The following is a 12875-nucleotide window of genomic DNA, read 5'->3' as shown; positions in this document are numbered from 1 at the left end:
AAGTAGTCCTGTGCCCTTAGCAGAGAAACACCCCCAAACATAACATTTCCACCTCCATGCTTGACAGTGGGGACGGTGTTCTTTGGGTCATAGGCAGCATTTCTCTTCCTCCAAACACGGCGAGTTGAGTTCATGCCAAAGAGCTCAATTTTTGTCTCATCTGACCACAGCACCTTCTCCCAATCACTCTCGGCATCATCCAGGTGTTCACTGGCAAACTTCAGACGGGCCGTCACATGTGCCTTCCGGAGCAGGGGGACCTTGCGGGCACTGCAGGATTGCAATCCGTTATGTCGTAATGTGTTACCAATGGTTTTCGTGGTGACAGTGGTCCCAGCTGCCTTGAGATCATTGACAAGTTCCCCCCTTGTAGTTGTAGGCTGATTTCTAACCTTCCTCATGATCAAGGATACCCCACGAGGTGAGATTTTGCGTGGAGCCCCAGATCTTTGTCGATTGACAGTCATTTTGTACTTCTTCCATTTTCTTACTATGGCACCAACAGTTGTCTCCTTCTCGCCCAGCGTCTTACTGATGGTTTTGTAGCCCATTCCAGCCTTGTGCAGGTGTATGATCTTGTCCCTGACATCCTTAGACAGCTCCTTGCTCTTGGCCATTTGTAGAGGTTAGAGTCTGACTGATTCACTGAGTCTGTGGACAGGTGTCTTTCATACAGGTGACCATTGCCGACAGCTGTCTGTCATGCAGGTAACGAGTTGATTTGAAGCATCTACCTGGTCTGTAGGGGCCAGATCTCTTACTGGTTGGTGGGGATCAAATACTTATTTCCCTCTGCAGAATGCAAATAAATTCATATACTTTCCACAATGTGATTTTCCGGATTTAATTTGTGATGTGCTATCTCTCACTGTTACCAATAACCTACCCTTCAATTATGGGCTGCTCATGTCTTTGTCAGTGGGCAAACTTACAAAATCAGCAAGGGATCAAATACTTATTTCCCCCACTGTATTAATGATCTAGAGATGGGAGTAACTAGTGAGGTAATTAAATTTGCTGACAACACAAAGTTATTCAAAGTTGTTAAATCATGAGAGGATTGTGAAAAATTGCAAGAGGACCTTACTAGACTGGAAGACTGGGCATCTAAATGGCAGATGATGTTTAATGTGAGCAAGTGCAAAGTGATACATGTGGGAAAGAAGAACCCGAACTATAGCTACGACATGCAAGGTTCCACGTTAGGAGTCACTACCAAGAAAGGGATCTCAGTGTCATTGTTGATGATACACTGAAATCCTCTGCTCATTGTGCTGCTGCGGCAGCTAAGAAAGCAAACAGAATGTTAGGTATTATTAGGAAAGAAATGGAAAACAAAAGTGAGGATGTTATAATGCCTTTGTATCGGTCCATGGTGCGACCGCGCCTTGAATATTGTGTTCAATTCTGGTCACCGCATCTCAAAAAAGATATAATGGAATTAGAAAAGGTACAGAGAAGGGTGACGAAAATGATAAAGGGGATGGGATGACTTCCCTATGTGGAAAGGCTGAAGTGTCTAGGGCTCTTCAGCTTGGAGAAGAGACGTCTGACTGGAGATATGATAGAGGTCTATAAAATAATGAGTGGAGTGGAATGGAATGGGTAGACGTGAATTGTTTGTTTACTGTTTTCAAAAATACTAGGACTAGAGGGCATGTGATGAAGCTACAAAGTAGTATTTTTAATATGAATCGGAAAAAACTTTTCTTCACTCAACGTGTAATTAACACTGGAATTCGTTGCCAGAGAATGTGGTAAAGGCAGTTAGCTTAGTAGAGTTTAAAAAGGGTCTGGACGTCTTCCTAAAGGAAAAGTCTATAGACCAATATTAAACTGGCTTGGGGAAAATTCACTGTTTATTTCTGGGATAAGCAGCATAAAATGTATTGAACTTTTTTGTGACCTTGCCAGGTATTTGTGCCCTGAACTGGCCACTGTTGGAAACAGGATGCTGGGCTTCATGGACCTTTGGTCTGTCCCAGTGTGGCAATACTTATATACTTATGTAGGTGACCCAGGTCTACAGAAGGTGGTGTTTAGAATCAACCACCCAGACTCACTGTTTTTCTTTTCACAGGTTGCATAAAATTATTATTATTATTTGTTACATTTGTATCCCACATTTTCCCACCTTTTGCAGGCTCAATGTGGCTTACATATAACCGTCAACGGCGTTAGCCGATTACGATCTGAACAAATACATGGTATGAATAAATACAAAGTGATATTGTGGTATAATGTGTTACAATGAGGTACATGAAATCAAGGACAGCTTTATGGAGCAGCTGGTGCAGGAGCCGACGAGAGAAGGAAAAATTCTAGACTTGGTCCTTAGTGGAGCGCATGATCTGGTGAGGGACTTTATGGTACTGGGGCCATTTGATAACAGTGATCATAATATGATCAGTTTTGATATCAACCTTGAAGTAACTATACACAGGAAGTCAAATACGTTAGCATTTAACTTTAAAAAAGGAGACTATGATAAAATGAGAAGAACGGTTAAAAAAAACTTAGGGGGGGGGGCAACTGAGAGGGTAAAAACTGTAAAACAGGTATGGACGCTGTTCAAAAATACCATCCTGAAGGCCCAGGCCAAACATATTCTGCAAATTAGAAAAGAAAGACGGAAGTTCAAAAGACAGCCGGCATGGTTGAAAAGTGAGGTGAAGGAAACTATTAGGGCTAAAAGAAACGCCTTCAGAAAATGGAACTGTCTGAAAATAACAAGCAGCAGCATAAGGAGTGTCAAAGCAAATGCAAGGCGCAGATAAAGAAGGCCAAGAAGGATTATGAAAAAAAGATAGCATTAGAGGCAAAAAAACATAGCAAAAATTGTTTTCGGTATATTAAAAGCAGGAAGCCAGCAAAAGAATCGGTTGGGCCGCTGGATGACCAAGGGGTAAAAGGGGCGATCAAGGAAGATAAAGATGTGGCGGAGAGATTGAATGAATTCTTTGCTTCGTCTTCACCGAGGAAGATTTGGGTGGTATACCGGTGTCATAAATGGCATTTCAAGCGGACAAGCCGGAGAAACTTACTGACTTCACGGTAAACCTGGAGGACGTAATGGGGCAGTTCAGCAAATGAAGAGTAGCAAATCTCCTGGACCAGATGGTATTCATCCTAGAGTACTGATAGAACAGAAAAATGAGCTTGCGGAGCTACTGTTAGTGATATGCGATTTATCCTTAAAATCGAGCGTGGTACCGGGAGATTGGAGGGTGGCCAATGTAACGCCGATTTTTAAAAAGGTTCCAGGGAGATCCAGGAAATTATAGACCGGTGAGTCTGATGTCGGTGCCGGGGAAAATGGTAGAGGTTATTATCAAAAACAAAATTACAGAGCACATCCAAGGACATGGATTACTGAGACCAAGTCAGCACGGCTTTTGTGTGGGGAAATCTTGCCTGACCAATTTACTTCAGTTCTTTGAAGGAGTAAACAAACATGTGGACAAAGGGGAGCCGGTTGATATTGTGTATCTGGATTTTCAAAAGGCGTTTGACAAGGTACCTCATGAAAGGCTACAGAGGAAATTGGAGGGTCATGGGATAGGAGGAATGTCCTATTGTGGATTAAAAACTGGTTGAAGGATAGGAACAGAGAGTGGGGTTAAATGGGCAGTATTCACAATGGAGAAGGATAGTTAGTGGGGTTCCTCAGGGGTCTTGTGCTAGGACCGCTGCTTTTCAATATATTTATAAATGATTTAGAGATGGGAGTAACTAGCGAGGTAATTAAATTTGCTGATGACACAAAGTTATTCCAAAGTCATTAACTCACGACAGGATTGTGAAAAATTACAGAAGGACCTTACGAGACTGGGAGACTGGGCGGCTAAATGGCAGATGACGTTTAATGTGAGCAAGTGCAAGGTGATGCATGTGGGAAAAAAGAAACCCGATTATAGCTACGTCAGCAAGGTTCCATGTTAGGAGTTACGGACCAAGAAAGGGATCTGGGTGTCATCGTCGATAATACACTGAAACCTCTGCTCAGTGCGCTGCTGCGGCTAGGAAAGCAAATAGAGTGTTGGGTATTATTAGGAAAGGTATGGAAAACAGGTGTGAGGATGTTTATAATGCCGTTGTAATCGCTCCACGATGCGACCGTACCTTGAGTATTGTGGTTAAATTTCTGGTTGCCACATCTCAAGAAAGATATAGTAGAATTGGAAAAGTGTGCAGCGAAGGGCGACTAAAATGATAGCGGGGATGGGACGATTTTCCCTATGAAGAAAGACTAAGGAGGCTAGGGCTTTTCAGCCGGAGAAGAGACGGCTGAGGGGAGACATGATAGAGGTATATAAAATAATGAGTGGAGTGGAACAGGTGGATGTGAAGCATCTGTTCACGCTTTCCAAAAATACTAGGACTAGGGGGCATGCGATGAAACTACAGTGTAGTAATTTAAAACAAATCGGAGAAATATTTCTTCACCCCAACGCATAATTAAACTCTGGAATTCATTGCCGGAGAAAGTGGTGAAGGCAGTTAGCTTGGTAGAGTTTAAAAAGGGGTTAGATGGTTTCCTAAAGGACAAGTCCATAAACCACTACTAAATGGGAAAAATCCACAATTCCAGGAACAACATGTATAGAATGTTTGTATGTTTGGGAAGCTCGCCAGGTGCTCTTGGCCTGGATTGGTCACTCTCATGGACAGGATGCTGGGCTCGATGGACCCTTGGTCTTTTCCCAGTGTGGCATTACTTATGTACAGTTGGGGGGAACTTAGAGAGGAAAAGGGGGAAGAAGAGGCAGGTAATATTCGTTACGGTCTTTGGTTACATTGTGTCGCAAGTGTCCAGGTATTTTTATGTTGGGTCGGTGGGATATGCTCTTCTGAACAGGTCTGTTTTAGTGCTTACGAAAATTTTGGTGGTCGAGCGTAGTTTTTACTGCTTTTGGCAATGCGTACCATAGTTGTGCGCTTAGGTAGGAAAAGCTGGTTGCATAGGTGATTTGTATTTGAGTCCTTTGCTGCTTGGGTAGTGGAGGTTTAGGTATGATCGTGCAGATTTGTGGTGTTTTCTGGTGGCAGGCAGGTTGATGAGGTCTGTCATGTATCCCGGTGACTCGCCATAAATAATTTTATGAACAGTCGTGCAGATTTTGAAAGTGATACGTTCTTTGATTGGTAGCCAGTGCAATTTTTCTCTGAGTGGTTTGATGCTGTCAAAACGTGTTTTTCCAAATATAAGCTTGGTTGCAGTGTTTTGGCCGGTCTGAAGTTTCTTTATGATTTGATCCTTGCATCCCGCATAGATCCCATTACAGTAATCTGCGTGGCTTAGTACCATGGACCATACCAGGTTAAGAAATATTTCCCTCGGGAAGATGGTTTATGCGTTTGGGTTTCCACATTGTGAGAAACATTTTTTTACGGTGGATTTCGCTTGGGTCTCTAGTGATAGGTTATAGTCTATTGTTACTCCGAGAATTTCAGGCTGTCTGAGACAGGGAGGGTGTATCCTGGGGTTTTAATGTTTGTGGGTTTGTATGTATTGTACTGGGATGATATGATGAGACAGTGTGTTTTTTCTGTATTGAGTTTTAGTTGGAATGCATTTGCCCATGAGTTCATGATGTTTAAGCTTAGCTTGATTTCGTTGGTGATTTCCACCAGATCATGTTTGTTGGGATGTATAGTGTAACGTCATCAGCGTAGATAATGGGTTGAGGCCTTGGGTGGATAGGGTCTTGGCTAGTGGAGTCATCACGAGGTTGAAAAGGATCGGTGATAGTGGTGATTCTTGCGGTACTCCGCAGCCTGGTTTCCACGGTGACGATATGTTTGTTTTTGATTTCACTTGATATGTTCTTGTGGTTAGAAAACCCTTAATCCAATTGAGAGTGCCACCACTGATTCTGAAGTATTCTAGGAGTCTTAGCAAATGTTATGGTTAACCATGTCGAATGCACTTGACATGGTCAAATTGGAGGAGGAGAATGCTCTTGCCTATTGCTATTTCCATGCTTGAATTTGGTTAGGAGAGAGAGTAGTACTGTTTCGGTGCTGTGTAGGGGTTCGAATTCCTGATTGTGACTCATGTAGTATAGTGAATTTGCAGGTACTCGCATTAACCATCTGTTCTTTGGTAATCACCAGAATTGGGACAGCATCCCAGTTATTTGATGGAGAAAACATGGTTGTTTACCTGTAACAGGGGCCACAGACAGCAGGAAACACAATCCAACATTATCCACCCTCTGTCCTCATTCATTAAAGTGTACTAGCTAAAACACAAACTGAAAGGTAGAACTGTGTGTGAGAGAAAAACCAGTGCATGTTCAGGAGTTTGTTTTTAAGGATTTCCTGAGCTTAGGGATATCAATGGAAATCAAACAAAATAAAACATGGAAAAGAAATAAGATGATACCTTTTTATTGGACATAACTTAATACATTTCTGATTAGCTTTCGAAGGTTGCCCTTCTTCCTCAGATCGGAAATAAGCAAATGTGCTAGCTGACAGTGTATATAAGTGAAAACATTCAAGCATTACTATGACAGTCTGACAGGGTGGGAGGAGGGGGGTGGGTAGGAAGTATGCATGGGGACATCAAAGCATATCATTGATATTCTAACAGGGTGGGTGTGGATAGGTGAGGGGAGGGTGATCAACAGAGACATACAGCTTTATGGTTTATAATGGGCTAGGAACCCCAGATCCTTGTTAAGTCCTTTCTGTTGGGTGTTAAAATATTCAATCATTCTGACTTCAAAGGTCTTACGTACTTGTATGGTTTTAAAGTTACCTTTGAGGATTCTCACTGTGAAATCACTGGTACAGTGTCCTGGTCCTGTAAAATGTTGACCAACAGGCGTGGGAACCCTGCTGGCACCAGTATTGTTCATATGATGTCTATGTAAATTGAATCTTGTCTGAGCATCTGGCCTGTTTCTCCAATATAGCATCCTTCGTTACATTTTTACACTGAATGATATATACCACATTGGAAGATGAGCAAGTGAAAGATCCCTTTATGTTGAATATCTTTCCTTTGTGGATGACTTGGGGTCCTGTGAAATATTTGGCATAGTTTGCAACTGGATAAATTACAGGGAAGTGTGCCCTTCTGTTCCTTTTCAGTCTGTGAAGGAAGTTTACTTCTGATTAGCTTGTGTTTTAAATTGGGTGGCTGTCGGAAGGCCAGTACTGGTGGGGATGGAATATCTCTTTCAGTAATTCATCCTCCTGGAGTATAGGTTGTAGATCTCTTATGATTTTCCTCAGTTTTTCCAGCTCTGGATTTTATGTCACTACAAGGGGGATTCTGTCTGTGGATTTTTTCTCCTTGTACCCTAGCAGATTCTCCCTGGGTGTTTTGAGGGAGGAGGCAATATTCTTGGAGATTATTTTGGGGTTGTAGCCCTTCTGTTTGAAGGATTCAGTCAGGGTTTTAAGGTGTCTGTCTCTGTCCCCTGGGTCAGAGCAGATACGGTGGTATCTTGTGGCTTGGCTGTAAATGATGGATCTTTTTGTATGTGAAGGATGGAAGCTGGAGTTGTGGAGGTAGCTACATCTGTCTGTGGGTTTCTTGTATATAGATGTTTGTATACAGCCATCACTGATTGAGACCGTGGTGTCCAAAAAATTGACTTTTTTCTGGGGAGTAGTCAATTTTGAATCTGATTGTAGGATGGTATGTATTGAATGCAGAATAAAATCCACACTGGACCATCAATACTCACCAGAAACTATTACAAAATTAATCAAATTCATTTTAACTCACAACTACTTCCACTTTAACAATGATATCTATCTGCAAATAATGGGCACTGCGATGGGCACCAGGACAGCACCCCAATATGCCAACCTTTAAATGGCTGAGCTGGAAGAGGACATTTCTGAATACACACCAGACCAAACCTCTAAAATACTACCGGTAACATCGATGACATTTTTATGATTTCCACGGAGGGTGAAGAAACTCTGAAACAATTTTATTCTGCATTCAATACATACCATCCTACAATCAGATTCAAAATTGACTACTTCCCCAGAAAAGTCAATTTTTTGGACACCACGGTCTCAATCAGTGATGGCTGTATACAAACATCTATATACAGAGAACCCACAGACAGATGTAGCTACCTCCACAACTCCAGCTTCCATCCTTCACATACAAAAAGATCCATCATTTACAGCCAAGCACAAGATACCACCGTATCTGCTCTGACCCAGGGGACAGAGACAGACACCTTAAAACCCTGACTGAATCCTTCAAACAGAAGGGCTACAACCCCAAAATAATCTCCAAGAATATTGCCTCCTCCCTCAAAACACCCAGGGAGAATCTGCTACAGTACAAAAAGAAAAAATCCACAGACAGAATCCCGCTTGTAGTGACATACAATCCAGAGCTGGAAAAAACTGAGGAAAATCATAAGAGGTCTACAACCTATACTCCAGGAGGATGAATTACTGAAAGAGATATTCCCATCCCCACCAGTACTGGCCTTCCGACAGCCACCCAATTTAAAACACAAGCTAATCAGAAGTAAACTTCCTTCACAGACTGAAAAGGAACAGAAGGGCACACTTCCCTGTAATTTATCCAGTTGCAAACTATGCCAAATATTTCACAGGACCCCAAAGTCATCCACAAAGGAAAGATATTCCACATAAAGGGATCTTTCACTTGCTCATCTTCCAATGTGGTATATATCATTCAGTGTAAAAAATGTAACGAAGGATGCTATATTGGAGAAACAGGCCAGATGCTCAAGACAAGATTCAATTTACATAGACATCATATGAACAATACTGGTGCCAGCAGGGTTCCCACGCCTGTTGGTCAACATTTTACAGGACCAGGACACTGTATCAGTGATTTCACAGTGAGAATCCTCAAAGGTAACTTTAAAACCATACAAGTACGTAAGACCTTTGAAGTCAGAATGATTGAATATTTTAACACCCAACAGAAAGGACTTAACAAGGATCTGGGGTTCCTAGCCCATTATAAACCATAAAGCTGTATGTCTCTGTTGATCACCCTCCCCTCACCTATCCACACCCACCCTGTTAGAATATCAATGATATGCTTTGATGTCCCCATGCATACTTCCTACCACACCCCTCTCCCACCCTGTCAGACTGTCATAGTAATGCTTGAATGTTTTCACTATATACACTGTCAGCTAGCACATTGCTTATTTCCGATCTGAGGAAGAAGGGCAACCTTCGAAAGCTAATCAAGAAATGTATTAAGTTATGTCCAATAAAAAAGGTATCATCTTATTTTCTTTTCCATGTTTTATTTTGTTTGATTTCTATTGATAACCTTAAGAGTGGACTAACACGGCTACCACACTCCTCTACTGAGCTTAGGGAGAAAGTCCACACGAGTGCCATCAGAATGACAACTCTAGGAGTGAACTATATATTCTGTTGCTCAACGAAGAAACATTTTCCTTTGGTACTTAGGGCTCCTTTTACTAGGCGGTGGTAAGCCCAACGTGGGCTTACTGCTCGCTATCAGAAGTACCGCCAGGCTACCACGGGGGTACTTCCAGCCCTAGCATGCCATCATTTCCGCAGGGTACACTCTGGTGCTACAAAAATGTATTTATTTTTGTAGTGCCAGAGTGTACCCTGCGGGTTACTGCTGGGTTAACGCAGGAGCCCTTACTGCCAACTCAATGGGGGTAAGGGCTCCCACCAGTAATGGCTGCGCGGCAAGTGCTTTACTTGCAGTACGGTCATTTCCTGTAGGAAAGCGAGACTTCCCTTTTATCAGCTGCGGTAAAAGGGAGTCTCGGCGTGCATGTAAAACATGTGCAGACATCAGTGCCGGCCCCCTTTTGCCGCAGCTTGGTAAAAGGGACCCTCAGTTAGGAAAGGTAGAGAATAAAACCACAGAAAACAATCACAAACAGAAATAGAGGTGAGATAGACTAAAAAGATTTTCACAAGATTATGTTTTTTGAGGAGCTAGCCAAATTAAAAGTAGATAAAGTGATTGGCCGAATGGGATACATCCAAGGGTATTAGGGAAGTTCTAGTAGCTTTGCTGTCAGACCTTTTCAATGGCTCTGGAGGACTGAGACAGGCAGACGTGATTATTTTTTACAAAACCAGGTGGACTTCTATGGTCTATGTCCCAGAAACACCAAAGAAAGACCAAGATCGAGTATATAATATCACGTTCATTGTTGGATTTAAATCTTCAATTGATAATGAATGTGACTGTTGGGCAGACTGGATGGACCATTCAGGTCTCTTTATCTGCCATCAATTACTATGTTACTAAAAACTAGAATAAAAGGTGTTTGGAACTACAGGCTGGTTAGTCTTACTTCTGACTTTAATGGTAAGTAATTTAATTGAATTACTGATAAAACAGAGAATAATACAGTTTCTGTAACTGAATGGATTACTGGATTCCAGGCAACTTGGTCTTACCAGAGGTTGACTCTGGGGCTCATTTTCAAAGCACTTAGACTTACAAAGTTCCATAGTGGAGGGGTATAATCGAACGTCGCCGGCGATCTATTTTGGCGGCGGCGCAACAGCTGGCCGGAACCGTATTATCGAAAACAATGGCCGGCCATCTTTTTTTCGATAATATGGTTTAGCCCGGCCAAATGCCAGAGTTCGCCGGGTTTGAGATCGCCGGTTTTGTTTTTCAGCGATAATGGAAAAAAATGCCGGCCATCTCAAACCCAGCGAAGCCCAAGGCATTTGGTCATGGGAGGAGCCAGCATTTTTAGTGCACTGGTCCCCCTCACATGCCAGGGCACCCTAGGGGGCACTTCTAAAAATGTTTAAAAAATACAAAAAAAGCTCCAGGTGCATAGCTCCCTTACCTTGGGTGCTGAGCCCCCAAATCCTCCCCAAACCCACTCCCCACACCCTCTACTCCATTACCATAGCCCTTATGGTGAAGGGGGGCACTTACATGTGGGTACAGTGGGTTTTGGGGGGGGGGTTTGGAGGGCTCAACACTTAGCACAAGTGTAACAGGTAGGGGGGGATGGACCTGGGTCTGCCTGCCTGATATGCACTGCACCCATTAAAAACTGCTCCAGGGACTTGCATACTGCTGTCAGGGACCTGGGTATGACATTTGAGGCTGGCAAAAAAGTGCTTTATTTTTTTTCGTGTGGGAGGCGGTTGGTGACCACTGGGGGAGTATGGGGAGGTCATCCCCCATTCCCTCCAGTGGTCATCTGGTCAGTTGGGGCACCTTTTTGAGGCTTGGTTGTGAAAATAAAAGGACCAATTAAACCCGGCGAAATACTGCTTAACGCCGCTTTTTTTTTCCATTATCCGCAAAAGCCGGCCATCTGGTAGCTACGCCCATGCCCATGTCCCTCCTTCGCTTCGCCGGCAACACGCCCCTTTGAACTTTCGCCGGTGAGGCGACGGGAAAGCGGCGATGCTGTCAAAAAAGCAGCTTTCGATTATACCGATTTCGCTACTTTTCCGAGATCACTGGCCATCTCCCGATTTATGTCAGAAGATGGTCGGCGATCACTTTCGAAAATGAGCTGGATAGTAAACTATGGAACTTTGTAAGGCTAAGTGCTTTGAAAATACGCTTGTCAGATAAATCTGAAAAATCTGACTGAGTGACCAGAGACAGTTAGACCAAGGAAGAACACTAGATGAAATATAATTTGATTTCATCAAGGCATTTGATATGGTACCATATAAATAAGTTATAAATAAACTGAGTGCACTTGATATTGGCTGTAAAGTGACTGTGTTAGAAACTTGTCAAGTGGGAGGCAACAAAGGCAGTGATAAATGGAGTTCACTACAAGAAAGGGCATTACTAGTAATGTGCCTCAGGGATCTGTCCTTGGCCTAGTTTTTTTTTCTACATTTCCGTAAGCAATATTTTGGAATGGTTATCAGGAAAGGTCTGTCTCCTTGTGGATGATGTCAAAATCTGCAACAGGGCATAGCCTGGAAGGTGCAGAAAGCATGAGGAAGGCCTAATGAAGCCCAAGCAGGGGAATGCATCTTGGATGCAAAAAATGCAAGGAAGTAATATAGTATAGGGAGTAAAGTCCTACTGTGCGCAAAGCAAGAACAGGATTCATGTGTGTCCAATAATGATAAGTGGCCAGACTGGCAGATAAGGTGAATGCAAAAGCCAGAAGGATGCTAGTAAGAGAAAGTAAGTGATATTGCCTCTGTATGCCTCTTATGAGACTTCATTTGTAGTGTGTAGCTGTTTTATTTGGCACCAAGGTCAAGCACATGATCTTCTTATATGATTAGGAGAAATGAGGGGTTATCACATACCTGAAGAAGATGAGTTGGAATCTCCGAGGCTCTTAAGGCATCCAGAATATTGAAGAACATTCCTGGTTCAAGGTCGACAGCAAAAGGGAAACAGAGCAACTGGCACACCTGCAGAACCACTACATGGACTCGCTCATGAATGCTTTTTCCATCTGTTTGGCTGCTACTGCTGAGGGAGGAACAGAAAGTAAGAAGGAGAGAAGAAGCAGAAGGCTCATTCATACCATGGACATATTTTAATAACCACATTGCATCCATATGCCTTACTATTATCAACCTCTCTGCATGCCTACACTCACTACATTGCAATACCCAGCCATTGTTAAGCTCACTGTAACCTTGTTTTGTGACATTATAACCCCAACATATGCATATGATCATAAGTACATAAGTATTGCCATACTGGGAAAGACCAAAGGTCCATCAAGCCCAGCATCCTGTTTCCAACAGTGGCCAATCCAGATCACAAACACCTGGCAAGATCCCAAAAAAGTACAAAACATTTTATACTGCTTATCAAAGAAATAGTGGATTTTCCCCAAGTCCATTTAATAACGGTCTATGGACTTTCCCTTTAGGAAGCCGCCCAAACCTTTTTAAAACTC

At 42.8% G+C, this 12875-nt stretch overlaps 1 protein-coding gene across 1 annotated transcript in view; it reads right to left on the bottom strand.

Annotated features, from left to right (window-relative positions):
- STK36 (serine/threonine kinase 36) overlaps nucleotides 1-12875 on the bottom strand; it is a 385051-nt gene that overhangs the window by 27332 nt on the left and 344844 nt on the right. The window contains exon 25 of the mRNA XM_030208993.1: nucleotides 12271-12439. Coding sequence (XP_030064853.1) covers nucleotides 12271-12439 — 169 coding nt within the window. The remainder of the gene's footprint in view (nucleotides 1-12270; nucleotides 12440-12875) is intronic.

This window comes from Microcaecilia unicolor, chromosome 7, assembly GCF_901765095.1.
Source record: "Microcaecilia unicolor chromosome 7, aMicUni1.1, whole genome shotgun sequence".
Lineage (NCBI taxonomy): Eukaryota > Metazoa > Chordata > Amphibia > Gymnophiona > Siphonopidae > Microcaecilia > Microcaecilia unicolor.
The sequence above is the reverse complement of the archived record's forward strand: the minus strand, read 5'-3'. Positions and strand labels throughout refer to the sequence as shown.